Source organism: Ipomoea triloba, chromosome 6, assembly GCF_003576645.1.
Source record: "Ipomoea triloba cultivar NCNSP0323 chromosome 6, ASM357664v1".
Lineage (NCBI taxonomy): Eukaryota > Viridiplantae > Streptophyta > Magnoliopsida > Solanales > Convolvulaceae > Ipomoea > Ipomoea triloba.
This window is the reverse complement of record NC_044921.1, coordinates 23,537,914-23,561,527: the sequence shown is the minus strand read 5'-3', so window position 1 is coordinate 23,561,527 and position 23,614 is coordinate 23,537,914. Positions and strand designations below refer to the sequence as shown.

General features: G+C 38.6%; 6 protein-coding genes across 8 annotated transcripts; 3 read left to right on the top strand and 3 right to left on the bottom strand.

Annotated features, from left to right (window-relative positions):
• Positions 1-91: 91 nt before the first annotated feature.
• On the bottom strand, positions 92-3,132 carry LOC116022407 (tubby-like F-box protein 5). Its single transcript, XM_031263137.1, has 5 exons — positions 2,741-3,132; positions 1,801-2,172; positions 1,623-1,710; positions 1,113-1,236; positions 92-1,024 (listed from the first exon to the last, which is right to left on the bottom strand). Exons 2-5 carry the CDS (start codon positions 2,146-2,148, stop codon positions 361-363), a joined length of 1,224 nt encoding a protein of 407 aa, XP_031118997.1. The 5' UTR covers positions 2,149-2,172; positions 2,741-3,132; the 3' UTR covers positions 92-360.
• Positions 3,133-5,754: 2,622 nt separating this feature from the next.
• LOC116021644 lies at positions 5,755-6,726 on the top strand. The gene is made up of 3 exons (XM_031262097.1): positions 5,755-5,900; positions 5,981-6,230; positions 6,332-6,726. Exons 1-3 carry the CDS (start codon positions 5,849-5,851, stop codon positions 6,471-6,473), a joined length of 444 nt encoding a protein of 147 aa, XP_031117957.1. The 5' UTR covers positions 5,755-5,848; the 3' UTR covers positions 6,474-6,726.
• Positions 6,727-7,376: 650 nt separating this feature from the next.
• Positions 7,377-8,915, bottom strand: LOC116021645. The gene is made up of 2 exons (XM_031262099.1): positions 8,645-8,915; positions 7,377-7,850 (listed from the first exon to the last, which is right to left on the bottom strand). Exons 1-2 carry the CDS (start codon positions 8,769-8,771, stop codon positions 7,675-7,677), a joined length of 303 nt encoding a protein of 100 aa, XP_031117959.1. The 5' UTR covers positions 8,772-8,915; the 3' UTR covers positions 7,377-7,674.
• Positions 8,916-14,052: 5,137 nt separating this feature from the next.
• Positions 14,053-16,162, bottom strand: LOC116022059 (protein RER1B-like). The gene is made up of 4 exons (XM_031262612.1): positions 15,948-16,162; positions 15,211-15,580; positions 14,478-14,658; positions 14,053-14,339 (listed from the first exon to the last, which is right to left on the bottom strand). Exons 2-4 carry the CDS (start codon positions 15,558-15,560, stop codon positions 14,286-14,288), a joined length of 585 nt encoding a protein of 194 aa, XP_031118472.1. The 5' UTR covers positions 15,561-15,580; positions 15,948-16,162; the 3' UTR covers positions 14,053-14,285.
• A 556-nt stretch (positions 16,163-16,718) lies between these two features.
• Positions 16,719-19,675, top strand: LOC116021872 (gamma carbonic anhydrase 2, mitochondrial-like). 2 transcript variants are annotated; one of them, XM_031262379.1, is made up of 5 exons: positions 16,719-16,925; positions 18,146-18,289; positions 18,476-18,601; positions 18,673-18,824; positions 19,119-19,675. In XM_031262379.1, exons 1-5 carry the CDS (start codon positions 16,811-16,813, stop codon positions 19,395-19,397), a joined length of 816 nt encoding a protein of 271 aa, XP_031118239.1. In that variant the 5' UTR covers positions 16,719-16,810; the 3' UTR covers positions 19,398-19,675. The 2 variants fall into 2 exon arrangements, with proteins under 2 accessions (XP_031118239.1, XP_031118240.1); XM_031262380.1 differs by having other exon boundaries at positions 16,820-16,930.
• Positions 18,434-22,740, top strand: LOC116021873 (gamma carbonic anhydrase 2, mitochondrial-like). Of its 2 annotated transcripts, none has more exons than XM_031262382.1 (4): positions 18,434-18,475; positions 21,541-21,666; positions 21,745-21,889; positions 22,184-22,740. In XM_031262382.1, the coding sequence occupies exons 3-4, from the start codon at positions 21,791-21,793 to the stop codon at positions 22,460-22,462; spliced, it is 378 nt and encodes a 125-aa protein (XP_031118242.1). In that variant the 5' UTR covers positions 18,434-18,475; positions 21,541-21,666; positions 21,745-21,790; the 3' UTR covers positions 22,463-22,740. The 2 variants fall into 2 exon arrangements, with proteins under 2 accessions (XP_031118242.1, XP_031118241.1); XM_031262381.1 differs by having other exon boundaries at positions 18,439-18,475; positions 21,738-21,889.
• The last annotated feature ends 874 nt before the right edge of the window (positions 22,741-23,614 follow it).

Below are 23,614 nucleotides of genomic sequence, written 5' to 3'. Positions count from 1 at the left end.
TATTTGTCAAAATCTAAAAACAACTTAACTAAGAACAAAAAACCACATATATTGTCTTTGAACTAAAAGGAGAATGTTACTTCTTGCAGAATGCAGACTGAAATTTTACTGATTTGAAGAGATAAAAACTTCTGATGAGTACATCAAATAACAACTTTTACAGTCAGTTACAGACTATATACTGGTCAGTGATCAGACAATTCTGATTCCTACCATAATGTAAAATAGAGTCTGCCCAAACAAAAACTTCCCTAATATTTATATAATTATTAAAAAAACAAAATGATGTACACAACTCACTCTTGGAGTCTTTGGGGAAGACAACAGAAGTTATGAACATTAATAGAAATAGGATTAAGGCTAGTCACATGCTAGTTTTGTGCCAAAGCTACTTAAACAGATTGCAAATGCTTGGAAGGCAGAAAGAGGATAGCAGTAATCCATGGTAAAAATGTCCTTTCCTATCTTCCCAAATTGTAGGATGACTTTTTCTGGTTCTGCAAGTGGCATATTTTGAGATTCCCCAACAGCAGCCACAAGCTGAAAGTTCTTGACAGAAGCCACTGTGGCTCGTCCTTTGAAATTCAAGCACCAGCATTGCAATTGCTCATGCCATTTAGGAGATATATTCCTTAAAGTCAATGGATCTGAACACGTGTGAATGAATTCCGTTGGCTCAGTGGTACAATTAGAAGAGAATTCTTGATTCCTTCCCGCCGAATGAGGTGAAGAGCAGGATCTATAGTCATTACATTTGCCAAAACCTTCTGGTTTAGTTGCAGATCCCACTTCTAGTGCAGAAGACGGAATTGAGTGCAAAGTGCATTGCATTTTTCTCGGCCCATCATTATGGAGAACATTTACATCATAAGATATGGCTGCCACATTATTATTGCCAGCTGGTGCCTTTACTGGCACCTTCATCCCCATAAATCTTTTATGTAACCAATCATTGGATTTGATACCCGAGTTCAGTGGAGACTGAAAGTCATAAAGTGCAAACTTTGCGCCAAGGAAATTAGACCTGTTGTGTAATACAATTATTACCAGGAGAGATAAGAAACATATTTCAAAATGACACATATGAGAGGAGAAGCAGCTTCATGACTGACCTTAATTTCCCAACACAAGTATCACTGTATGGAGAAAAGTCATTCGAAGACAACGATATCAAGAATTCAGTGCACATAATCCTTCTGATTTTATATGCTGTCAATAACAACTTATGATCACCACCTGGAAGTTCAACAATAGTTGAATTGTCAAAGTCAAACTCATAACTTGTTTGCACACGCGACTTAGATCATCACTCTTGCCGGTAAAAAGTAAGAGGGTCAAATAAATTCTTATACTCCACACTGTTTCACAAGCAAGCTTTATAGACTCAAGAAAGAAAATTATTAATATCATGGAGAGGCAAACTAATCACGAACAACAAACAAGAAAGAACCTACAATTCATCTAAATAAAGTTCTCAAAAGAGCCAAACAACTTGATTTCCAAATTATTTTTTACAAGAGCTAACAGACTGAAAACACGACTGAGGCAGAGAATTTAACAGTTATTAAACACTCAAACAGAAAACTTCCTTTCCGAAATAGAGCTAATAAGGCATATTTTACCAGGAACCAGGCCAAGGTACAATTTGAATGTTGATGTAGCCCTGTCTCTTTTAATGTAGCAATGAATTGGTGAATCTCTTGGCCCAGGCTAACAGAATTTTAGAAAAGAAAATCAGGTTTGGTATGTTAAGAAGTGGCCCTAAGCAATCATCTGAAATAATTCAAAAAATAAAGTTACCTGCTTCAGGGACTTGGGGAAAGTGAGCAATCCACATTGCTCGGGTGTCCTGACAATCTGCTTTGTGGTTTCTCGCCAAGCTCTGCAAACAGCAGCACAACTGACCACATCTCTGCGGGAAGGCCATGAGGTATCACTTGCCTCAACTCTTTTGATAATGTCAAAAAGCAAATCAGAAGGCAAATCTTCCCAGGGGCTTTCTTCATCCAATTCAGGTAGGAGCAGAGGTAACCTTTCAGGGGCCACATCTGACCTCCCACGTCCTACCTTCCACTTCCATTCTGTTTGCCTTGACCCCTTGCTCTCTCTGCCATTTCCATATCCCCTCCAAATGGCTTTAAGTGGCATTCTCTTCACACAACCACTATTTAACTGAGTAAATAGCAAACAGTCAAACACTGATCTCTGATTAGAAGAAAACTCAAATATTTCAAACTAAGCTAAAATCACACAGTTTAACTATAAACAGTACAACTTGCTAAATTATGCAAAAAATTCCCAAATCTTCAAGTTTTACACAATGTTTACAACGTTATTGTCCTCATCTCTGAAATTCAAGCGATCAATTTTGAAACTTATAAATTTAAAATTGACAGATTTTGCATAAAAAGCCATCGGAAACACCAAAAAGATGAAGAAAATGAACGTAAGAATCCTCATCTCCTCATAATGATTCACAATCAAAAACTTGAGTACGTAAATATATATATAAAAAAAAAACAAAAAAAACAAAAAAAAACTCGCATCAAAACTACTCTATGAAAAAAAAAAAAAAAAAAAAAAANAACTCGCATCAAAACTACTCTATGAAAAAAAAAAAAAAAAACAAAAACAAAAACAATTCAACCAGAAAAATCATAATATACAATAGAAAGCAGACAGTTTCGAATATAAACAACTGAGGATGCTTCTGGATTCAAAGAGTGAGATTCAAATGTACCTAATGTTAAAAGACGGCCGATCCAAAGCGAGACGAAGCCTTCTCCTTCCACGTTACGATGTCTCCTTAACACAAAGCATAATAGTACATACACAAATATGTAGGTAGCGTACGTATCTCTTTTCGCAGCCTGTGAGCTTGTAAATTGTAATGCAATCAACAGGAAATTGCCAAACGATTTGAGAAATGGCGATAATGTCCTCAACCGACGCCTCGCTTTTCCAAAAGGAAATGCGATACAGTGCAGATGCTCCTCAGGTGCGGTAAGCAAAGGCGGCGAAAGCAAGAGCTGCTCTGCCACCACCTCCGCCTCCGTCCACCGAGAACCACCAGCACGGCGTCTTTACGATCCCCAACAATCAATCTGCCTGCAACAAACATTGCAATGGCGGTGTTTTACATTTTAAAGGCAACTGCTACTTTTAATTTCCTCCGTTAAAATTTTTAACCGCAAGATCATTTTTTTATTTGATTCCTAATAATTTACCCGCCTATTTTCTCGTGATTTTTCCCTTCCAATAACCGTATTTTGTTCTCTTAAAAAATAAATAAAAAAATTACTCCGTATATATTTTGGCTATGACCTTATGAACATGAAGAGTAGTGGGAAATATTTCATAAGAAAAAAAAATCTAAAGATATTATAACATGTTAGCAAAGCTATGTTATTAACTTGTTTTAAGTTGATCGTCCGGTTAAGTTGTGTCTTGAGAGTGCTTATATTGTTTTCTAAAAAATATGTTTCACTTCGATATTCCAACATCATCTCATCACTCTTTGACATGCATCTAACAAATTTTGCAATGGATTTAAAAATGATGGTCGCGTGGGTAGAACATGATTTTCATTTTTTTTTTTGTGTGTGTGTCTACACGACGAGCTCCACAAGTCTAGCTCGTCTTTAAAGTCATCGCTCCCCCAACATCCGCCTGAAGGGGTGAGTCAGGTCATCTGGCGCATCCTCGAGAGTTGTTGCCTCCCAATTTCTATGTTGTCCAAGATTGACTAACCAGTCGGTGCTCTTGTTCCCCTCCCTAAGCACATGGGAGAATCTCACTATATATTTCGATTAAGTCCGTCACACATAATCATTCTACTGCGATTAATTTTTCATGTATGATTTGTGATGATTATACTTAATGTATCCTCTTAAGTAATGGAGTAATAACTAAAAATTTATTTTATCGCTTAAGTTAAGGAAGCATCATAATAGAAGGTGCCAAAAATTATTTCAGATATTATCTATGGATATTTCTCTATTTCTCCATATAATACGGAGGAATTGATGAAATCATGAAAATTAGAGATAAGTGGATGCCAACTTCAACAAGATTAGATCACTAAAATAATATTGTAAAATCATATATGATTTGATCAGCTATAAACTTTTATGAAGTAAAATTTTTATTATATAAGTTGATTTTATTAATAGATGAAAAAAATATGAATAAAAATTATGATTCATATTTCTTTTATGAATGAATCAAAGCATGACATATAAATAGAAAATAAAAGATTGATATAGTAAAAAATGAGAGCGTGTGTAATATTACTCGAGAATAACGTAACGATGGATGTGGATATTTTGTTTGGGAGGCTTGGTGAGTTGGTGGCATTTCCTAAGTGGTTCTTGAAAATGGCACCATTTTTTATTGTCCTCCATTAACATCCAACTTTTTTCCTTTCTCAATCATCTTTTCCCATGCCATTAGGTGTCATGTCCCATTCATTTATATATTTGATGGGATTACTATTCTTCAATATTCATTAATCAAGTACAGTGAACTTAGATAATTTAATTAATCAATACCTACCAAACTATCACCAACAAACATTTTTTAAAACTATTTTTGCAATCGTGATGTGGTTTGATCACAAATGTTACAAACATTTGCAACGACATATTTAACATGTTTTATGAATTATAACTCATGATATACAGTTCAAAATATTTTTTGTTAGCCTTAATTAAAATATTTGTTTAGTTCAGTATTATATATACAAACATTAAAGAGAGTGAAATGACATATATAAAAATGATTATAATTCAATTTAAATTAGATGCTTTTATTTAAATTGTGTATGGAAACTGATGAACCTTAATTAGATTGTATTTTTAACAAATTCTGAACTATAAATAATGGATCAAAATCAAAATCAAACATGACTACAATTAGGTAACCTATATGCCTTTTTTAGTGATTTTTTTTTTAAAGAAATATATTCCATTAAAAATAATAAAAGTAAATGATGTCACTTAATGGTTAGCCTTATTATTGAATTCCAGCAAAGTTTGGATAAGGCAAAGGAAAAAAAAAATCCTATGACATGACATCTAGGTGGCAGATGAAATGATGTTTATAATCCTATTTCTTAAAATATTATTGGCATCCTGTAACCTTGTCACCCTCATGCAAATCTGTGGGCGCTCAGACATGAAATCAGTGGGGAGTGGAAATTGGACTGCTCAAAGTTGCATAAGGTTGAAGCATATCTTTATGCATGCCAAAGATATTTTGCATTCACAGATAAATAGATAAGGATTAACCATTTGTTAAGGGACCCACTTAGCTTGTCTTATTTTAAAGGAGGTGAAAATTATAAGATGTGTTTAAACGACTTTATTAGTATATGTCTGATTATAAAAATATAATAATATGCATATACTAGTAACAAATTGAGTAATATTGATCTGTTTATAATTACTTTATCAATCTATTGAAGCATGTTACAATATTGATTTATAACTACTTTATTAACCTATTGAAGCACAAACTCACCCCTTTTATATAAGAGTGCAACTGATGTTACCAGACCACAAGGCCATGACTTGGTTGATCGCTGATTAGTAAAATAATTATTAAATTTTTAAAAATTGTTTTATTAATTCAACTGTTTAGAGATTAACCAGTTAAATTATGTTTTGTTGGAATACTAGAGAGGTGAGGGGGTGGGGTGGGGGTGACCCACCACTAACCAAGCTATTCCCATTCTATAAAAGCATTGGTATCCTTAATCAAATACCAAACATCATTTTAGGTTCTGCAGAAGTTCTTGGCTACTTCTCAGACTCTTGAGACACTGTTTATCTTAGATATATAGTAAAAGATGGGTTCTCTCATGGCAGGTTGGGGTTCACCTTTTTCTGATCCTGAATCTGGTAAGGTTTTGGTTTCATTTTTTACTTAACTCCGGTTTTTAGTTAAGGAAAGTACGTAATAAGGTTGTTGAAAATTTCAGTGAAGTTGCAGAGAAACAGGTCACTAACAAAGGAAGAAATCGATGCATACTGGAGATCAAAGAGGCAAAAAGAGGAAGAACACCTCAGAGACATTTCTGGTAGCTTGTCGCCTACGAAAATGGCGTCTGACGAGGAGAAAACATTCGGGAGATCGAGGTCTGGGCCATTACCTAGTACCAAGGACCGGTTTCTGGACGGAGACGACGACAGTGAAACCAATCTGGAGAAACTTATCCAGACACACGGCTGGTACGAGGAATCAAACTCTTTTCACTCCAATCACACTTTTTACCGGCCAGAAATTAATTAAACTCTTTTCACTTAAATTTTGGATTTGTGTGTATGTATAGGTGGATGAGTAGCAACTGGGCACATCTAAACGAGCCGCCGGTGACGGCGCCGGAAAGGATTTACAAGTACGTGTCGCAGTTTCATGTAGCAAACATGGCTACCTCCGACGCCAACAATAATCGTACCGGAATTAGCGCATAAGTCCGGTCGGTCATCTTCCGTTGACGGTTCAATCGCGCGTGGAGTTTTTTTTTTTTTTTTTGCCCCTAATATATATATAGTTTAGTAGTGGGGTTTTTTTCCCCTAATATGTATATGGGTATGTGTATGTGTGTATATATATCGCTGGCTATAGACTCCGATATGGGTATGTATGGACCTTGGAATCAAGGATATATATGTAATATCAGTATTGGCTAATATAATGGACTGCTATTACTATTTTCCTGTTTAATTATCTCTCCGTGCATATTTGGTTCATTGTAAAATATTTTTAAAATGGACTACTATTATTATTTTTTGTTACAAACCCTCAAATTATATTCATTTTTGTAATTATTTAACTTAAAAAAGTTTCAATTAAACCCTCAAAACTTGTTATTTTGAAGTAAATAAGCTCTCTGATCTATTTGTAACCTATAATTGCAGGTTAACTAGAATTTCGACGAACGTCTAATTGAATTCTGGCGAGTGAAAAAACATTGGCGATGTTACATTACGGAAATGGACCAATAGCGACCAACTGGTCTCCATCTCCATTGCCGGAGAAGGCTACCCAGCATAATGTAACATCGCCGGTGTTGTTTCACTTGCCAGAATCTGGTCAAATGTTCGCCATAGTTGGTAGGAAGTCAAGTTGACATGCAATATATGTCACAAATAGATTAGAGCGCTTATTTGCAATAATAAATTTGAGGACCTAATATATAACTTGAAATTTTATGATTATCCATGGACTAATTTCACCGCCTATAGGATTGTATACATGTTTCGAAACTCTACTTTAAGGATGTTCAATTTTCAAATTTATGACCTGATTTAGCACTTACAGAATTCCTGCCCTTGTGCTTAAGCGATTGGAGTTTGGTATTTTGACAAATTTGATAAAGAACAAAACTAGGATTCATCTATACATGAACAAACCACTGGGTCCACTGGGATATGATAAATGATGATTACATTATTGATCTGATATATATGAAACTTCATCCCATGTCATCATTGTAACTTAGAGAAGAAGAAGAAGGGGAAACCAACAACGACCAACTAACGTTTCCCTTATTACACAAACATGAATAATTCTCTCTGCACCTATTTACAATCATCGAAATTTCCCAATTCAATACACCCCCCTGCCATTCTGCAACGCCGTAGTAATCTGCCGCCATGACTTCGCTCAATCTCACCTCCTTAAATTCATGAGCTTTTCCCTCCAAAAATGTCGTTTTTCTGCTGCCGGCGCCGGAGCTGGCGCCGGTGCCGGAATAGGAGCTTTCCTAGGCACCGCCGCTACAAGTGCCTTTCTAGACAGCAAACTCGCCGAAATCTTGTCGTTTTTCGCTTCTCCGTCCCCCTCACCTGCAAAACAAGAATCGAATTTCAATTCCAAGATTCATAAAAACCTCGAGTGTTGTCTGTCGCAGAGCTACAAAGAAAACTTGACTGAAAGACAAAAAAAGGATAAAAAAATTGTAACTTGCGCTTACTACTGCGTCTACACCACATCAAAAGTTATAGGCCTGGTTCGTAAATGGCTGTTAGCTAATTGGGTTGGCTGTTTGGGTTAGAAGGTATGATTTATTGGTTGATTGTCGAAAGTCGTTTGATAAATTAGCTGTTAGCTGATAGCTGTTGGTATAATTTATTTTCTCAAAAAGCTAATTGAAAAGACTACTTTAGTAGCCTTTTGAATTTTAGCATTTTGGAGTTACAAAAAGCTTATTATTTACCAACTAATAGTGATCAAATAAACTAAAATTGGCTGATAGACTGATTATTTACCAAACAGGGCCATTGTCAATAGCAAATAATAATTTTATTTCCTCTTTATATTTTCAAAAAGACATGATATTTAACTTAGTCTTTCAAGTCTTATATCGGTCTAGCTCAACAAAAACAATTATAACTCCAACTAAATTGGTACTGACACCAGATTACAAGTTCGACTCTGAATATAAACAATCTATTAATCTTTTTAACTTGAACTAGTCATGATAACCCAGATTGATTTACACCTTCTATCTTTCTTTTGCTGATTAGGATCATAATATCTGATACGTACTACTATATGACAGTGGCTACGAATTTATTTTATAAAAGAAAAAGGAAGAAGAAGAAGAAAGAAGTTATACCCAAAGATTTATGGCGCTTACTTTCTGAAACGACAACGTAGAACTCCCCGTTGAGTTTTGCATTAGCGGAGAGTTTGATAAGCGCAGGGGTGACAATCATGAGCACAGCCCAGAAGCACAGGATCAGAACGAAGGCTCTTCCTCTCATTTGCAGAAACTCATCGTTTTTCAGACAGACATTCGGATATATTCTCCACGGCCGGCCAACTTGCCGGTCATCGTCTAATGAAAACGCAGAATTCCGAACAACTACAGAATTATCAATTATATATAGAAGATGAGAAGGAATATGTATGCGCACATGAGGCTAAGCAAAGTCAAATATGCTTATGATGATGATGATGGAGTTGTGGGATTTCGCTGTGTTTGGTTGGTGGAGGTGGTTATACCAATTGAGTATTGATGATGATGGGGAATCCACCTGGCGTGTCGCTTGACGACCAGGTCAGGTTTGTATAAAAAAACTGTCACAACAGTTGGTAGGGATTCCTCGGAAAAGTGGAAGGCATTGCCTCGTACACTACAAAAAAATTAGAAACATCATTTTCTTGTATGATGTTAGATGGAGTTTGAGAAGTAATCGCCTGAAGTGTGACACGGGTTAGGCTTATTAGTGTAGCATTAGCTTTAGGACTCTATTTAATTGTAATTACACTAGGAGTCTTATTCTGTATTATTTAGCTGCTGTGTAAGTCTTTCATATGTACGTACGTGAATCAATTGAATACACATATAAGCTTTCAATACATTCATCTGGTATCAGTTTAGGTTTGATCCAATGGCCGAAAACAATGCTTCTGCTGGTATTGATGTCGTTCAATCCGATTCGTCGAGTCGCACGGTTACTGAGATCTCTTCCTCCCAACCGATGCCTGCTCCGAACTTGCTGCCCCAGGCGCACCACTATGTCTCCTTGAAGCTCACTTCAGCGAATTTTTTATTTTGGAAGGCGCAGTTGGTTCCTTTTCTGCGCGGCCAAACTTTGTATGGGTTTGTCGATGGTACTCACCCGTGTCCTCCGAAGGTTGTTGCGTCGACTTCTTCCGCCCCTTCGGTTTTGAACCCTGCGTATACTCAATGGATCCAACAGGATCAATCTATTCTGAGTATGCTTATTTCCTCCATGTCCGAGGAAGTTCTCTACTTGGCGATCGGGCATGAAACCTCTCGCTCTGTGTGGTGCGCGCTTGAGACTGCTTTGGGCTCTACCTCTCGCTCGCGTATGCTCGGTTTGTTGTCGCAGCTTCAGGGGCTCCGTCAGGGCGACTCGTCGCCGGCTGATTATTTGAGCCGTGCCCGAATTCTGGTCGAACAGCTTGCGCAGGCCGGGCGTCCAGTTCCTCTTGATGAACAGAATTTGCATGTTTTCAAGGGTCTGCGTCCAGAATACCGGGCCTTGGTCTCGTCGCTTACCACCAAAGATGCTCCGTTAACGATCCCGCAGATCGCCGACCTCTTGAACGCTCATCATTACGTGTTTCAGGAAGATGGTGAGCCTGCTGTTGTCGCTGCTCCGCCTGCTGCTTTGTATGCTCATGCGCAGGCTGTTGGTCGACCGTCACCTGAGGGGAACCGTGGTCAGGGTCGGCAGCATCGTGGCCAGAGAGGCCGTGGGCAGCGTGGTGGTCGCGGCGGCGTTCGGTGTCAGCTGTGTGAGGCGCCTGGTCATTCCGCCCTCACATGTTACCGCCGTTTTATTGATCCAGCTGCTTCCGTGGTGATGGCTGGTGGACAGATGGCTTCCGCTGGGCAGTTCGGCCGGCAGTATCCAGTGGGTTCTGGGCAGTATGGAAACTCTAGGCAGTTTGGTCCCTCGCAGGCGATGCGTGCTCCTCGGGTACATGTGGCGCATCAAGGACCTGTTGATGACCTTCATTCTGCTCCTTTTTCGAATGTGTGGTACCCGGACACTGGTGCTAACGCCCATGCTACGCCGCAGTTGGATGGCTTAAATGATATTGAGCCTTATGCGGGCACTGAGTCCCTCCGTGTCGGTGACGGTGCTGGTTTGTCTATTGCTAATACTGGCTCTTTCTCCATTCAGTCTTCGTTACGGTCACTGTCTTTAAATAGTGTCTTGCATGTTCCTCATTTACGTGCTTCTTTGCTTTCTGTTCAAAAATTCGCTTCTGACAATGATGTTTTCTTTGAATTCCATCCGCATTTTTTTGTTGTGAAGGATCGTCGCACCAACAAAATTCTTCCTAGTGGTCCTAGCAAGGGTGGGATGTACTCGCTTCCTGTTTCGTCTCCTGTTGCCTTCTTATCGGCTCGGGCGTCTCCTCAAACGTGGCATAATCGTCTTGGGCATCCTCACCTGCGTGTTCTGCGTCAAGTTCTTTCTGATTGTCCAGTTAGTGGGTCATTTAGTTCGTCAAACACTTTATGTACTGCATGTCAATTAGGGAAATCTGCCCGGTTTCCTCTGTCTCGTGTTAGCTATTCTAGTTCGTCTGTTTTAGATCTTGTTTACACTGACATTTGGGGCCCGGCCCCGGTGCATTCAATTGATGGTTATCGTTATTTTGTTATATTCGTCGATGATTATTCTCGTTTTGTCTGGTTTTATCCAATGAAGTTGAAAACTGATATTTATTCTATATTTGCCAATTTTCGTTCCTATGTTGAAAAGTTCTTTTCCTGTTCCATTAAGGCAATTCAGTCTGATCTCGGTGGTGAGTATCGTAAGTTGCATGCGGTATTCACTGCTGCTGGGATCGTTCATCGACAATCATGTCCTCATACTCATGAACAAAATGGTAGAGTTGAGCGTAGGCACCGTCACATTGTTGAGACGGGTCTTGCGTTATTAGCTCACGGTAGTGTCCCCCAGTGTTATTGGTCTTATGCTTTTGAATCTGCGGTTTACTTAATCAATCGTTTGCCTTCGCCTGTTACTAAGCACGTTAGTCCCTACACTCTTCTGTTTCGTAAGTCTCCAGATTATTCTATGTTGCGTGTGTTTGGTTGTGAGTGTTTTCCGTGTCTTCGACCATATAATAGACACAAAATGGATTACCGGTCTGTTTCTTGTGTCTTTCTTGGTTATCCCTCTTCGTTTAGTGGGTATAGGTGTCTTGATCGCGCTTCTGGTCGTCTCTATATTGCTCGTCATGTTCGCTTTAATGAGTATGTCTTTCCCTTTCATAGCTCTGCAGGTGTGCTCGGTTTTACTCCTCTTGCCTCATCTCAGTGCTCGGGGCTACCATGGGCCGGTGTTTCACATTCGGTGGTTATTCCGCCTTCTGCTGAGCCTGTCGCTTCTCCTGGTGCTGGGGCTGTTGCTCAGGTTGTTCCTACTGTTCCTATGGCCCAGCCTACGCCGTCTCCTGGTGCTGGTGACGGTGAGCGTGCTCGGGGGGCTCAGCCGCGTCGTGCGCGTGGCCGTCGGCGTGTGGTGTTGCCGCGTTCTCATCGGATGGTGATGCGCTCAACGACTTCTGCTCAACGCTCCTCTCCTGCTGCTCTTGTTGCCTCTGTTGATGACGAGGTCCCTACTTGCTATTCGCAAGCGGTTAAGTCCTCTGCCTGGAGAACTGCGATGGACGCTGAGTTCAATGCTCTTTTGTTGAATCGGACTTGGCGGCTGGTTCCCTTTGATGCTAGTATGAATGTCATCGGGTGCAAATGGGTGTTCCGCGTAAAGCGTAAGTCTGATGGTACTGTTGAACGGTACAAGGCGCGCCTCGTCGCTAAAGGATTTAACCAGGTTGCCGGGGAAGACTATTCCGAGACATTCAGTCCTGTGGTCAAGCCTACCACTGTTCGTTTGCTGCTAGCCTTTGCTGTCTCTCGGGGTTGGTCTATGCGGCAGCTGGATGTGCACAATGCCTTTCTCAATGGCCAAGTCTCGGAGGATATCTACATGAAACAGCCACCAGGGTATGTGCATCCTACTCTCTCTAGTCATGTTTGTAAACTAGAGAAATCCTTGTATGGTCTTAAGCAAGCACCTAGGGCGTGGTTCGTGCGGCTTCATGCTTATTTGCTTACAGTCGGCTTTCGTCCTTCGCAGACAGATGTTTCTCTTTTTATCTATATTTCTGGTGAACTGCGTGCCTATGTGCTTGTTTATGTTGATGACATTTTGCTGCTGGGTAGTTGTTCTAAATTAATTGATGCGCTAATGCGTAAATTGTCTTCTGAGTTTAAGATCCGGGATCTTGGTACTCCGCGTTTTTTTCTCGGTGTTGAAGTTGTTTACACTGGTTCGGATATTATTCTCTCTCAGCGGCAGTATATGCTTGAGGTCTTGAAAAAGGCAGGCATGGAGTCCTGCAAGCCGTTGGCTACGCCTATATCCTCTACTGTGGTTTCTGGTGATGATTCTTTGCTTGATGATCCTACATCTTACAGGCGGTTAGTTGGTTCTCTGATGTATATGCTTGTTACACGTCCCGATCTTTCTTTTGCTGTTAATCGTCTGTGTCAATTTATGCATAGCCCTACTGAGCAGCATTTGTGTGCCTTGAAGCGGGTTCTTCGCTATGTTAAGGGCTCTCTTGATCTTGGGTTGAGGTTGTCCGCCTCGCTCACTCCTGTTGTTCATGCCTTTTCGGACTCTGACTGGGCTGGTTGTCAGATAGACAGGCGGTCTACGGCTGGGTTTGCTATCTTTCTGGGGTCTAGTCTCGTTTCTTGGGTGTCTAGGAAACAGCGCACCATTGCTCGTTCCTCTACCGAAGCTGAATACAAGGCTCTGGCTGATGTTGCTGCGGAGGTTGTCTGGGTTCAGTCTTTGCTTCGTGAGCTTGGCTTATCTCTTACTTCTACTCCTGTTCTTTGGTGTGATAATTTGGGTGCTACTTATCTATGTGCAAATCCCGTCTTTCATGCTCGGACTAAGCACGTGGAGATCGATTATCATTTTGTGCGTGAACGTGTGGCTTCTGGTGATCTCAAGGTAAATTTTCTTTCTACAAAGGATCAAGTGGCTGATATCTTCACTAAGCCATTGGCTGGTTCTCGCTTTGCGGAGTTACGTATCAAGCTAGGCGTTGTTCCTTGCCCACCGTCTGCTTGAGGGGGAGTATTAGTGTAGCATTAGCTTTAGGACTCTATTTAATTGTAATTACACTAGGAGTCTTATTCTGTATTATTTAGCTGCTGTGTAAGTCTTTCATATGTACGTACGTGAATCAATTGAATACACATATAAGCTTTCAATACATTCATCAGGCTATTTGAGTATTTGACCTCGTTGATTGACACGGGATCGCGACTTATCAACCGTAACACGGGATCGCGACTTATCAACCGTAACAAGATTGAGACATAACAGTTGCAAGATTTGTCAGCTACACTGTGAAAGTTATATAACAGATACTACATTGTAACAGAGTCAGTAGTACTAAAAAAAAAAAGAAAAAAAAAAAAATCAAGCTCAAATAACTTGAAGTTGAGTTGTGTTCAAACTCGAGTACTCAGACTTGGCTCAATTAACCATCAAAAGCTTAATTTCATGAAGAACACTGAGCTCCATAATATTATAATCTGTGCCAGAGTCTCTACATCTGCCTTAATTTCTTTCAAAAAAAAATATACACATTGTTTACAGACAGATAGACAGTTGTACTTCAGAAACTAAAGTATATACACACATGGTTCTCAAAACAAGAACAAAAACCTAAAGCCACAGCAAACTATCTAAACTTCTGCAACTTCAATCCCTCGGTGAGCCACTGCTACTTGCAGCAGATTTCTTCTGATCGTATCTCTGTCAGAATTCGAGAATGTTTTGTTAAGCATTCAGTTTGAGGAAGCAGAATAAACGATCAAAGATTTGAACATAGGGAACGATAAGATTCATATGATTATAAACACTGCAAACCATTAATGGCAAGGGAGATCTTACCATTTTCCCGTAGTTGAAAGGCACATACTTGTACTTAATCATGTGTGTTATCTGACGCTTCATGGTGAGAATGAAAAGGACAATCCAATAACAAAGTAGGATTGGCCAGAAAACTGGGACGTCAAATACAGAACAGAAGGTCATAAAAAAAGCTACGATGAAAGCTTTTGTGGTCGCGTACCTGAAATCAAATGACAAAAAGGGAAAAATCAATTAACCTTTCAGGTATGGGTTAACAATTAGGTAAAACAAGCAGGTAGTCTAGTTTAAACATCTCTGTCCATCACACTACTCTGTGAACCGTACCCATACCGCCATATGTCATAGCTCGTAAACAGTAAAAATCAAAAGGCCCATCAAGCATTCAGCATGGCACAAATAAATGATGCTTGAGAACAATAGAAGATTAAAAATTATCTGCAGAAGCGTACAATTTGAAAACTAACGATCATAGTTCCTATATGCACACGACGACACAAGATCAATTGTTCAGATGCAGAAAATATATGATTTCGATAGACAAATAGCCACTACATTGTTATGTAATCTCGTGTTTTCATTCTCTTATTGTATGTATTACCTCATTCATTTTTAAGATAACACATATATTTCCCTTGAGATAAATGACTGTGGGCTTAACACAAGCAAGTCAACAAAACAATGGTTTGAAATTATACAAGAATTTTAAAGCTTTCACGTAGTGTTAGTACAATGTAAGCAGTAATTAACTTACCACAACAAAAACTCAGGGAGACGTCGAACAAATGGTCTATACTCATCACTATCTCTAGTGTGCAAGGAAGGCCCATCAAGCGCTTCCAGCTCAGGATCAAACTTTGGCGACAGAAATCCAATCAGCAGATTCAAGAGATAGGTTCCAACGCCGTAAGATATAATATGAAACCCACGAACATAATAAACTCGCAATACATATATCGATGCAGCTGCTAGTGTTCCTATCCACCTCTCAACCACATAAGGAGCAGACCTATCCAGGTAGTACCTAAACATCTTAGAGAACTCACTTCTCCACTTCACTAGAGGTGCCAGTGGCCCAGGATCATCTACACTAACTCCTTCCATACTTTCAAGCTAACAACTTTCTGTAATACACCATATGAATGAATATCAAGCTCCAAATATTCAATACATACATACACCAAACTATCCAAAACAAGTCCTTTTACACAAACATTTAGGGTTTTGTTGAAATCTCAGAAGCAAACTGGGGAATTTATTAAATAAAAAACTAATTTTGCATTCAGAACCCTAAATTCGACAGCAATTAAGTTTACATGACTATCAAATTATCGACGACAAATGGAAAGAAAAATCACACCCAACAAGCATTTACCAGCAAGAAAATAGCTTTCTATGAGTGAGATTAGTTTGATGGAAAAGCTATGAATCTATAGAAACAATGAAGCATACCCCACACCAATTAAGCATAGATAGTAGAAAAAAACATACCTTTGCTATGACGCCCAAAATTTTGGTGATCCGATTCAGAAATTTGGGGCGAAAACACTTCTTTTTGTTTTGTTTTTTCACTTTCCGCTTTCTGAGAGATTTCTTCACGTTGTCACTCTTTAGATTGCGACGGAGTACGGGAGAAGAACTTTCTGTAATGTTTTATTTTCTTCTTCTTCTTTTTTCTTTATTTTATTTTATTTTATTTTTTACTACAAAAGGAAGGGTGAGGTCCCGGGAAGCAAACAACTAACAAAAGTCCTCACAGGCACAAGTACCCCTACAACATCCTTATGGATAAGCAAATCCAGTTTTGTATGAGGGCAAGACGACAATAACACTAAACCGCGTTCCATTCTTCAATTCTTCGCAAACCAATCGACATAAGCATAGAGTGTGTGACACATTAATTTACTGATAAATCAGTTTAAATTATTCATTTCGAAATAATTAGTATAAAATCAATTCTAAAATATTGTGTTTAATAAATTAACTACAGTCTACAGGTAAACTCAGTTGAGTTTATAACACCCATTACATATGTAAAATAAAATTTTAAAAATTTAATTTTTTGCTTGCAAATTTTTTTTTTTTTAATTCGGTAACAGGCACGCCAATAATTATTGTGTAAACAAGTTGTTATTTCGATTCAATTACATATTTTACGTTGTTTAAGAATTCAATTATAATTTTTTTAAAAAAATTGTTAGCCCAATTATAATTAAATCGAATCTCAAATTTGCCCTTCCAAGACCCCCGGGGCTTTGTACGACAGGGCGGCATTTCCCGGAGATCATCAACAACCACAGACCTTAAGATCAAGGAGGAACAGTCGAACAGAGGAAGCAGAGGAGGAGGGCAAAATGGGAAGCTTGGGAAGAGCAGTGTACACACTGGGCTCGTTGATCCGAGGCTCCGGCCAAGCCCTTGATCGCTTCGGCACCCGCCTGCAAGGCAGCTACTACTTACAGGAAACGTGTATGGTGAATTTCTCCTGAAATTTCATTATTTTCTGATTGAATTTTACGTTTTAATTTGGTTTTGGAGTTAGTTAATTAACGTCCGGAAAATCTTTAATTGTAAAGTTTTGATTTTTATTAGAAAGTAATGAGGAGAGTGGGTAGATTACATCTATAGTTCATTAGTGGTGTTTTGGAGAAATCAATTTGTGGATGAAATGGCGAATATTAGAATCCTGAGCGATGTCATGCTCAAATTCAGTTAATGGTTTAGAAAACAATGTGTGACCAGCATGATTATAGAAAAAGCTGTGGAGGATATGGAGATTTTATTTGGAATGTGGGAACAGTAAAACATTGTTTATGTGCTATGTGAGATTGTGAGCAAAGTTAGATCTTGAAATTGCAGAGGAAGAGAGGTGGGGAGATAGGATGGTTCTGTATTAGTTCTCTATTTACTTTCCATGTATTAGGTGTCGCCGCAATCCTAATTGCAAGGGCAACCCCAATCAAGCTGGTCAGACTGTTAGCTTGGTAACCATAAGTTTCAAAGTGCGACTTCTAGTGAGAGCGGCCTATTAGTCTTCTTGGTTTGAGCCGATCAGCTATGGGTTACCTAGTCTGGTTTACTTCATTGTGGTCTTTTATTGGCTAGGATCACAAGGTGGGGTTTACCCAGTGCACACCATCGGGAAGTGGTTGTGGGTTTCCCTCATCATCGAAAAAAAATTTGAAAAGAACAAATAGATTAGAGCCTCTGATATTGTGGAGTAACCTTTCCAGAGGATGCTACACTTGTTTGAAAGTGTGTAAGGTAAAAACTGCAGTGCACAGCTAACCCCAGTTTAAGCCACTGAATTTGCATTTTTATCAGTTCCGTTGAGTGAGTTTATGGCTTTTGTGAAGTCTCTGCTGGTGGCAATAAATATCGCATCTGAAATCTTAATTTATTTAGCAGTTTATTCATCATTTCCCATCTCCCCTCCTCCTCCTTTTGAAAGTTAGTTTTATGGGCTCTCACATGCTGAAAATTGTCATAAACTATTTTCCACTCTCACATGCTTTAAATTGTCCGTATGGAAAATAAATTTTGTTTAGAGAGAAATTTTCATTTTGGTTGTTCTTCCATTCCATATTGTTGTCTATGATTTTTTGGGCCTGATGTCTATAATTTAGATTTGTTACTTAGCTTGTTTTGTTCCAAGTAATATTTAATTATTGACATTCTTTATTTTTTAGTGTCTAGGCACCGAACACTGATGGACATATTTGATAAATCCCCGATTGTTGATAAAGATGCATTTGTAGCACCGGGTGCCTCAATAATTGGCAATGTTCTGGTGGGTAAAAATTCTTCTATTTGGTATGGATGTGTTCTGAGAGGTACGTGATTATCAACACTGTCTAACATCTCTACGCCATTTCAATTCACATAAACGGGAATTATCTTGTACAACATTTAATGTGACTACCCTTTGAAACTATTACATCTTTTTTCGGAGACGATAGAGGTTTTTTTTTTTTTTTTTTTTTAAATAATAATAAATCAACGCTTACTTGCTGATACAGGTGATGTAAACAGCATACACGTGGGATCTGGAACCAATATACAGGATAACTCCCTCGTTCTCGTGGAAGAATCAGAATTGTGTGGAAAGGGGCTACCAACAATTATTGGGGACAATGTCACAATCGGTAAGCATTCCAGACCAATCTTATTGCCAGCATCTTCCCAAATTTATCGATGATGACTTAAAAAACCACAGGCCACAGCGCTGTTATACATGCCTGCACCGTTGATGATGAGGCCTTCGTTGGCATGGGAGCCATTTTGCTTGATGATGTACATGTGGAGAAACATGCCATGGTTGCTGCGGGTGCCCTTGTGAAACAGGGCACTAAAGTTCCATCGGGAGAGGTATGCCCTCTTTATTCCTCCATTAGTCAAGTGCATGAAACCTTATTTTGTAACACGTGCTCGATGGAATTCAATCGCCTTATACTCCAACAAGCTAATCCATACCTTATAAGTCCCAGATTTTAGTTAATGAACTTTACAGCACACGAAACTTATTTTGGCTTTTATACTAAATTTTGCGTTTAAAGTTTAACTGCAAATTATCTGTCAGTTGCATCTTGTACGCTATTTCATGAATCAAAAACCAAAGTTAGTTTTCCCTTGTTGAGATTATTAATTTATGTTACATCACAGGTATGGGCGGGAAATCCCGCTAAGTTTCTGAGGAAGCTTACTGCTGAAGAAATAGCCTTTATTACTCAATCGGCCACCAATTACTCCAACCTGGCACGCGTCCATGCTGCTGAAAATTCGAAATCTTTCGATGAAATTGAATTCGAGAAGATGTTGAGGAAGAAGTATGCTCGTCGTGATGAGGACTATGACTCGATGATTGGTGTCGTCCGCGAAACTCCCTCTGAACTCGTTCTTCCCGACAGCATTCTGCCAGATAAAGCGAAGAGTGCCAACTGAGATATACAGCGGACACGCTAACTAGGTAGCTTTCTTGATCTCTTCCATTGCGTTCTTGAGCATCATCGGGATCTTGTCTTCCTACCCAGAATAATGTTTGTGCTTCCGTTTCAAGATTCAATCTTTCTCTTCCCTGGTTTTTTTCAAGGGACAACCAATTGAATGGCTATAGAGCTGTATTCTTTTCTTGCACCTCAGATGAACTAGATGAGTTGTATACCATATAACTATGGCATGCTTGGAAGATTTGTTTGATAATTGTTCCAATTTCCCTCATATTTCGTCTTTTCTTTGGCTCGAAACGATGAGGATATACATTTTTCCCAATACAAGGGAAGAATAAAGTTAAGCTAAACAAAACGTGGCTATGCCGCTTCAATACTATCCAATGCTAGAGTGTTAGACAGGTTACAACTTTACACCCCATCTAACAAGGAATCAAAGACTTATAATCCAAACTTTCTATCATCCACATATGTTGTCATTCAGTTAGCACAGAAATTTTTCTGATGATAAAAATATACATTTCAGTTCCAATACCTTCTCGTCGAGGCTTGAATCTCTAACCAAAGTTTCAAGGTGTTTCACAATGCATGAAATTTTCTTATAGACCTCTAAACCTAGTGGGAACCATAACCTAAAACAGTCAGGAATCGAACAGATCGATCTCTAAACCTAGAACCTGGTTCCTAGATCTCTAAACCTACAACCTAGTGGGAACCATAACCGTTCCTAGATCTCTAAACCTACAACCTAGTGGGAACCATAACCTAAAACGGTCAACGAATTGGACAGCCCATACATTAACTCGACAGTCTGTTTCTAAGTCTGATTGTTCAAAATGGTTTTCCAACCCTCCCCTATCATTTGTAATATTTTCTTTTGACTTGAATTAATATTATAATTTTCTTAAAAATGAAAAGAAAAGGTGAGGGTAGTGGCCTAGTGCAGGCCTCTTATTTGCAGGGAATCTTTGAAAAGGTGAAGAAGAATGGCCAATTGGATGATGAAGAGGCAAGGATGAGTCATCCCCGTGAATTCAGCTTCCTTTTTTTGTGCTTTCGCCTTTCTGCACACAAAAATCACAAAATGATTCGCCCACTTCTTCAATCATTCCCATTTTTATATACTGCCAATTCAAGGAATCTCTTCTTTTGGTTTATTAACCCGAGCAATAGTCACGGTAAAATCTCATTTTGGGGTTTTTTTCCCTCCATTTTGGATTTGGTCATATTATATCTTGAACCTCGTAAACTTATCTTATTAATAAATGAGGTAAATCTTGAATTGTCAATTTTGAGTTTTTATCAAGCCAACAAGGGTAGATGGGGAGTGTTTGTTTGTTTGTTTGTTTTTTTTTTTTTTTTTTAATTAAAAAGAAAAGGAAGTTGTCATTTTTTTTGACGCAGTTGTTGGGCGTGCAAGTCACGCCCACGCATGACTTGCTCTCTGTCTCCTTTCCCCTTTGCATATGCAAAACTTGACAAAAATTTACTTTTTTATCATCAATAAGATGTTCTAATTTTCGATGATTAACTTTTTTCACAATTGAAGATTATAATTTTTTATATGTTATACTGATATTTTACATTCCGTTAAATGAGACGAACTCCAATTAAATCTCAAATCAAACTCCATATCAAAACAATTCTTTCAAAGACATTGCTACGTATATATGCGTTCAAATTTTCATATTATAATTTTTTACCATTTCCTTGTACTTGAACCTCCTTAGTCCTTCTACCTCTCTCTTTTTTTTTTTCTTTTTTTTTTTTAATACTGTGTGTATTATTAATTCATAGGCTTTTAATAAAAGTATAACACTATACAATAATGTATCGTAATTTAAAAAAAAAATAGTGTTCACGTTATTAGAATAACTTGAGCAAAAAAATATCAATAATTTACTCGATTTATTTATTATTTATATTTTTATAATGATTAATTTAATGTGGTCAACTGAATTTGAATAGAATCTTTTGGTTAGTTGAATCATATGGACCGGATCTATGATTGTTGCCTTGTATTATTAATGCATTCATATTTTGCTATATAAGATTAATGAGTTAATATCCAATTTAGTTTTTGATTTTGGTGGTTTTCTCGTTTTTTTTCTAAATAATTTTTTGTAATTAATNTACAGGTGATGTAAACAGCATACACGTGGGATCTGGAACCAATATACAGGATAACTCCCTCGTTCTCGTGGAAGAATCAGAATTGTGTGGAAAGGGGCTACCAACAATTATTGGGGACAATGTCACAATCGGTAAGCATTCCAGACCAATCTTATTGCCAGCATCTTCCCAAATTTATCGATGATGACTTAAAAAACCACAGGCCACAGCGCTGTTATACATGCCTGCACCGTTGATGATGAGGCCTTCGTTGGCATGGGAGCCATTTTGCTTGATGATGTACATGTGGAGAAACATGCCATGGTTGCTGCGGGTGCCCTTGTGAAACAGGGCACTAAAGTTCCATCGGGAGAGGTATGCCCTCTTTATTCCTCCATTAGTCAAGTGCATGAAACCTTATTTTGTAACACGTGCTCGATGGAATTCAATCGCCTTATACTCCAACAAGCTAATCCATACCTTATAAGTCCCAGATTTTAGTTAATGAACTTTACAGCACACGAAACTTATTTTGGCTTTTATACTAAATTTTGCGTTTAAAGTTTAACTGCAAATTATCTGTCAGTTGCATCTTGTACGCTATTTCATGAATCAAAAACCAAAGTTAGTTTTCCCTTGTTGAGATTATTAATTTATGTTACATCACAGGTATGGGCGGGAAATCCCGCTAAGTTTCTGAGGAAGCTTACTGCTGAAGAAATAGCCTTTATTACTCAATCGGCCACCAATTACTCCAACCTGGCACGCGTCCATGCTGCTGAAAATTCGAAATCTTTCGATGAAATTGAATTCGAGAAGATGTTGAGGAAGAAGTATGCTCGTCGTGATGAGGACTATGACTCGATGATTGGTGTCGTCCGCGAAACTCCCTCTGAACTCGTTCTTCCCGACAGCATTCTGCCAGATAAAGCGAAGAGTGCCAACTGAGATATACAGCGGACACGCTAACTAGGTAGCTTTCTTGATCTCTTCCATTGCGTTCTTGAGCATCATCGGGATCTTGTCTTCCTACCCAGAATAATGTTTGTGCTTCCGTTTCAAGATTCAATCTTTCTCTTCCCTGGTTTTTTTCAAGGGACAACCAATTGAATGGCTATAGAGCTGTATTCTTTTCTTGCACCTCAGATGAACTAGATGAGTTGTATACCATATAACTATGGCATGCTTGGAAGATTTGTTTGATAATTGTTCCAATTTCCCTCATATTTCGTCTTTTCTTTGGCTCGAAACGATGAGGATATACATTTTTCCCAATACAAGGGAAGAATAAAGTTAAGCTAAACAAAACGTGGCTATGCCGCTTCAATACTATCCAATGCTAGAGTGTTAGACAGGTTACAACTTTACACCCCATCTAACAAGGAATCAAAGACTTATAATCCAAACTTTCTATCATCCACATATGTTGTCATTCAGTTAGCACAGAAATTTTTCTGATGATAAAAATATACATTTCAGTTCCAATACCTTCTCGTCGAGGCTTGAATCTCTAACCAAAGTTTCAAGGTGTTTCACAATGCATGAAATTTTCTTATAGACCTCTAAACCTAGTGGGAACCATAACCTAAAACAGTCAGGAATCGAACAGATCGATCTCTAAACCTAGAACCTGGTTCCTAGATCTCTAAACCTACAACCTAGTGGGAACCATAACCGTTCCTAGATCTCTAAACCTACAACCTAGTGGGAACCATAACCTAAAACGGTCAACGAATTGGACAGCCCATACATTAACTCGACAGTCTGTTTCTAAGTCTGATTGTTCAAAATGGTTTTCCAACCCTCCCCTATCATTTGTAATATTTTCTTTTGACTTGAATTAATATTATAATTTTCTTAAAAATGAAAAGAAAAGGTGAGGGTAGTGGCCTAGTGCAGGCCTCTTATTTGCAGGGAATCTTTGAAAAGGTGAAGAAGAATGGCCAATTGGATGATGAAGAGGCAAGGATGAGTCATCCCCGTGAATTCAGCTTCCTTTTTTTGTGCTTTCGCCTTTCTGCACACAAAAATCACAAAATGATTCGCCCACTTCTTCAATCATTCCCATTTTTATATACTGCCAATTCAAGGAATCTCTTC

Excerpts from the sequence above, each read along its gene's own strand:
- LOC116022407 (XM_031263137.1), bottom strand. The coding sequence starts at position 2,148 with ATGCCACTTAAAGCCATTTGGAGGGGATATGGAAATGGCAGAGAGAGC. Across the intron at positions 1,711-1,800 it reads TCCCCAAGTCCCTGAAGCAG|CCTGGGCCAAGAGATTCACC; the intron begins GTAACTTTATTT and ends AAATTCTGTTAG. Across the intron at positions 1,237-1,622 it reads GTACCTTGGCCTGGTTCCTG|GTGGTGATCATAAGTTGTTA; the intron begins GTAAAATATGCC and ends TTGAACTTCCAG.
- LOC116021644 (XM_031262097.1), top strand. The coding sequence starts at position 5,849 with ATGGGTTCTCTCATGGCAGGTTGGGGTTCACCTTTTTCTGATCCTGAA. Across the intron at positions 5,901-5,980 it reads TTTTTCTGATCCTGAATCTG|TGAAGTTGCAGAGAAACAGG; the intron begins GTAAGGTTTTGG and ends TGAAAATTTCAG. Across the intron at positions 6,231-6,331 it reads CTTATCCAGACACACGGCTG|GTGGATGAGTAGCAACTGGG; the intron begins GTACGAGGAATC and ends GTGTATGTATAG.
- LOC116021645 (XM_031262099.1), bottom strand. The coding sequence starts at position 8,771 with ATGAGAGGAAGAGCCTTCGTTCTGATCCTGTGCTTCTGGGCTGTGCTC. Across the intron at positions 7,851-8,644 it reads CTACGTTGTCGTTTCAGAAA|GTGAGGGGGACGGAGAAGCG; the intron begins GTAAGCGCCATA and ends CTTGTTTTGCAG.
- LOC116022059 (XM_031262612.1), bottom strand. The coding sequence starts at position 15,560 with ATGGAAGGAGTTAGTGTAGATGATCCTGGGCCACTGGCACCTCTAGTG. Across the intron at positions 14,659-15,210 it reads CTCCCTGAGTTTTTGTTGTG|GTACGCGACCACAAAAGCTT; the intron begins GTAAGTTAATTA and ends ATTTGATTTCAG. Across the intron at positions 14,340-14,477 it reads CTTTCAACTACGGGAAAATG|AGATACGATCAGAAGAAATC; the intron begins GTAAGATCTCCC and ends GAATTCTGACAG.
- LOC116021872 (XM_031262379.1), top strand. The coding sequence starts at position 16,811 with ATGGGAAGCTTGGGAAGAGCAGTGTACACACTGGGCTCGTTGATCCGA. Across the intron at positions 18,602-18,672 it reads TGGGGACAATGTCACAATCG|GCCACAGCGCTGTTATACAT; the intron begins GTAAGCATTCCA and ends AAAAAACCACAG. Across the intron at positions 18,825-19,118 it reads CTAAAGTTCCATCGGGAGAG|GTATGGGCGGGAAATCCCGC; the intron begins GTATGCCCTCTT and ends GTTACATCACAG.
- LOC116021873 (XM_031262382.1), top strand. The coding sequence starts at position 21,791 with ATGGGAGCCATTTTGCTTGATGATGTACATGTGGAGAAACATGCCATG. Across the intron at positions 21,890-22,183 it reads CTAAAGTTCCATCGGGAGAG|GTATGGGCGGGAAATCCCGC; the intron begins GTATGCCCTCTT and ends GTTACATCACAG.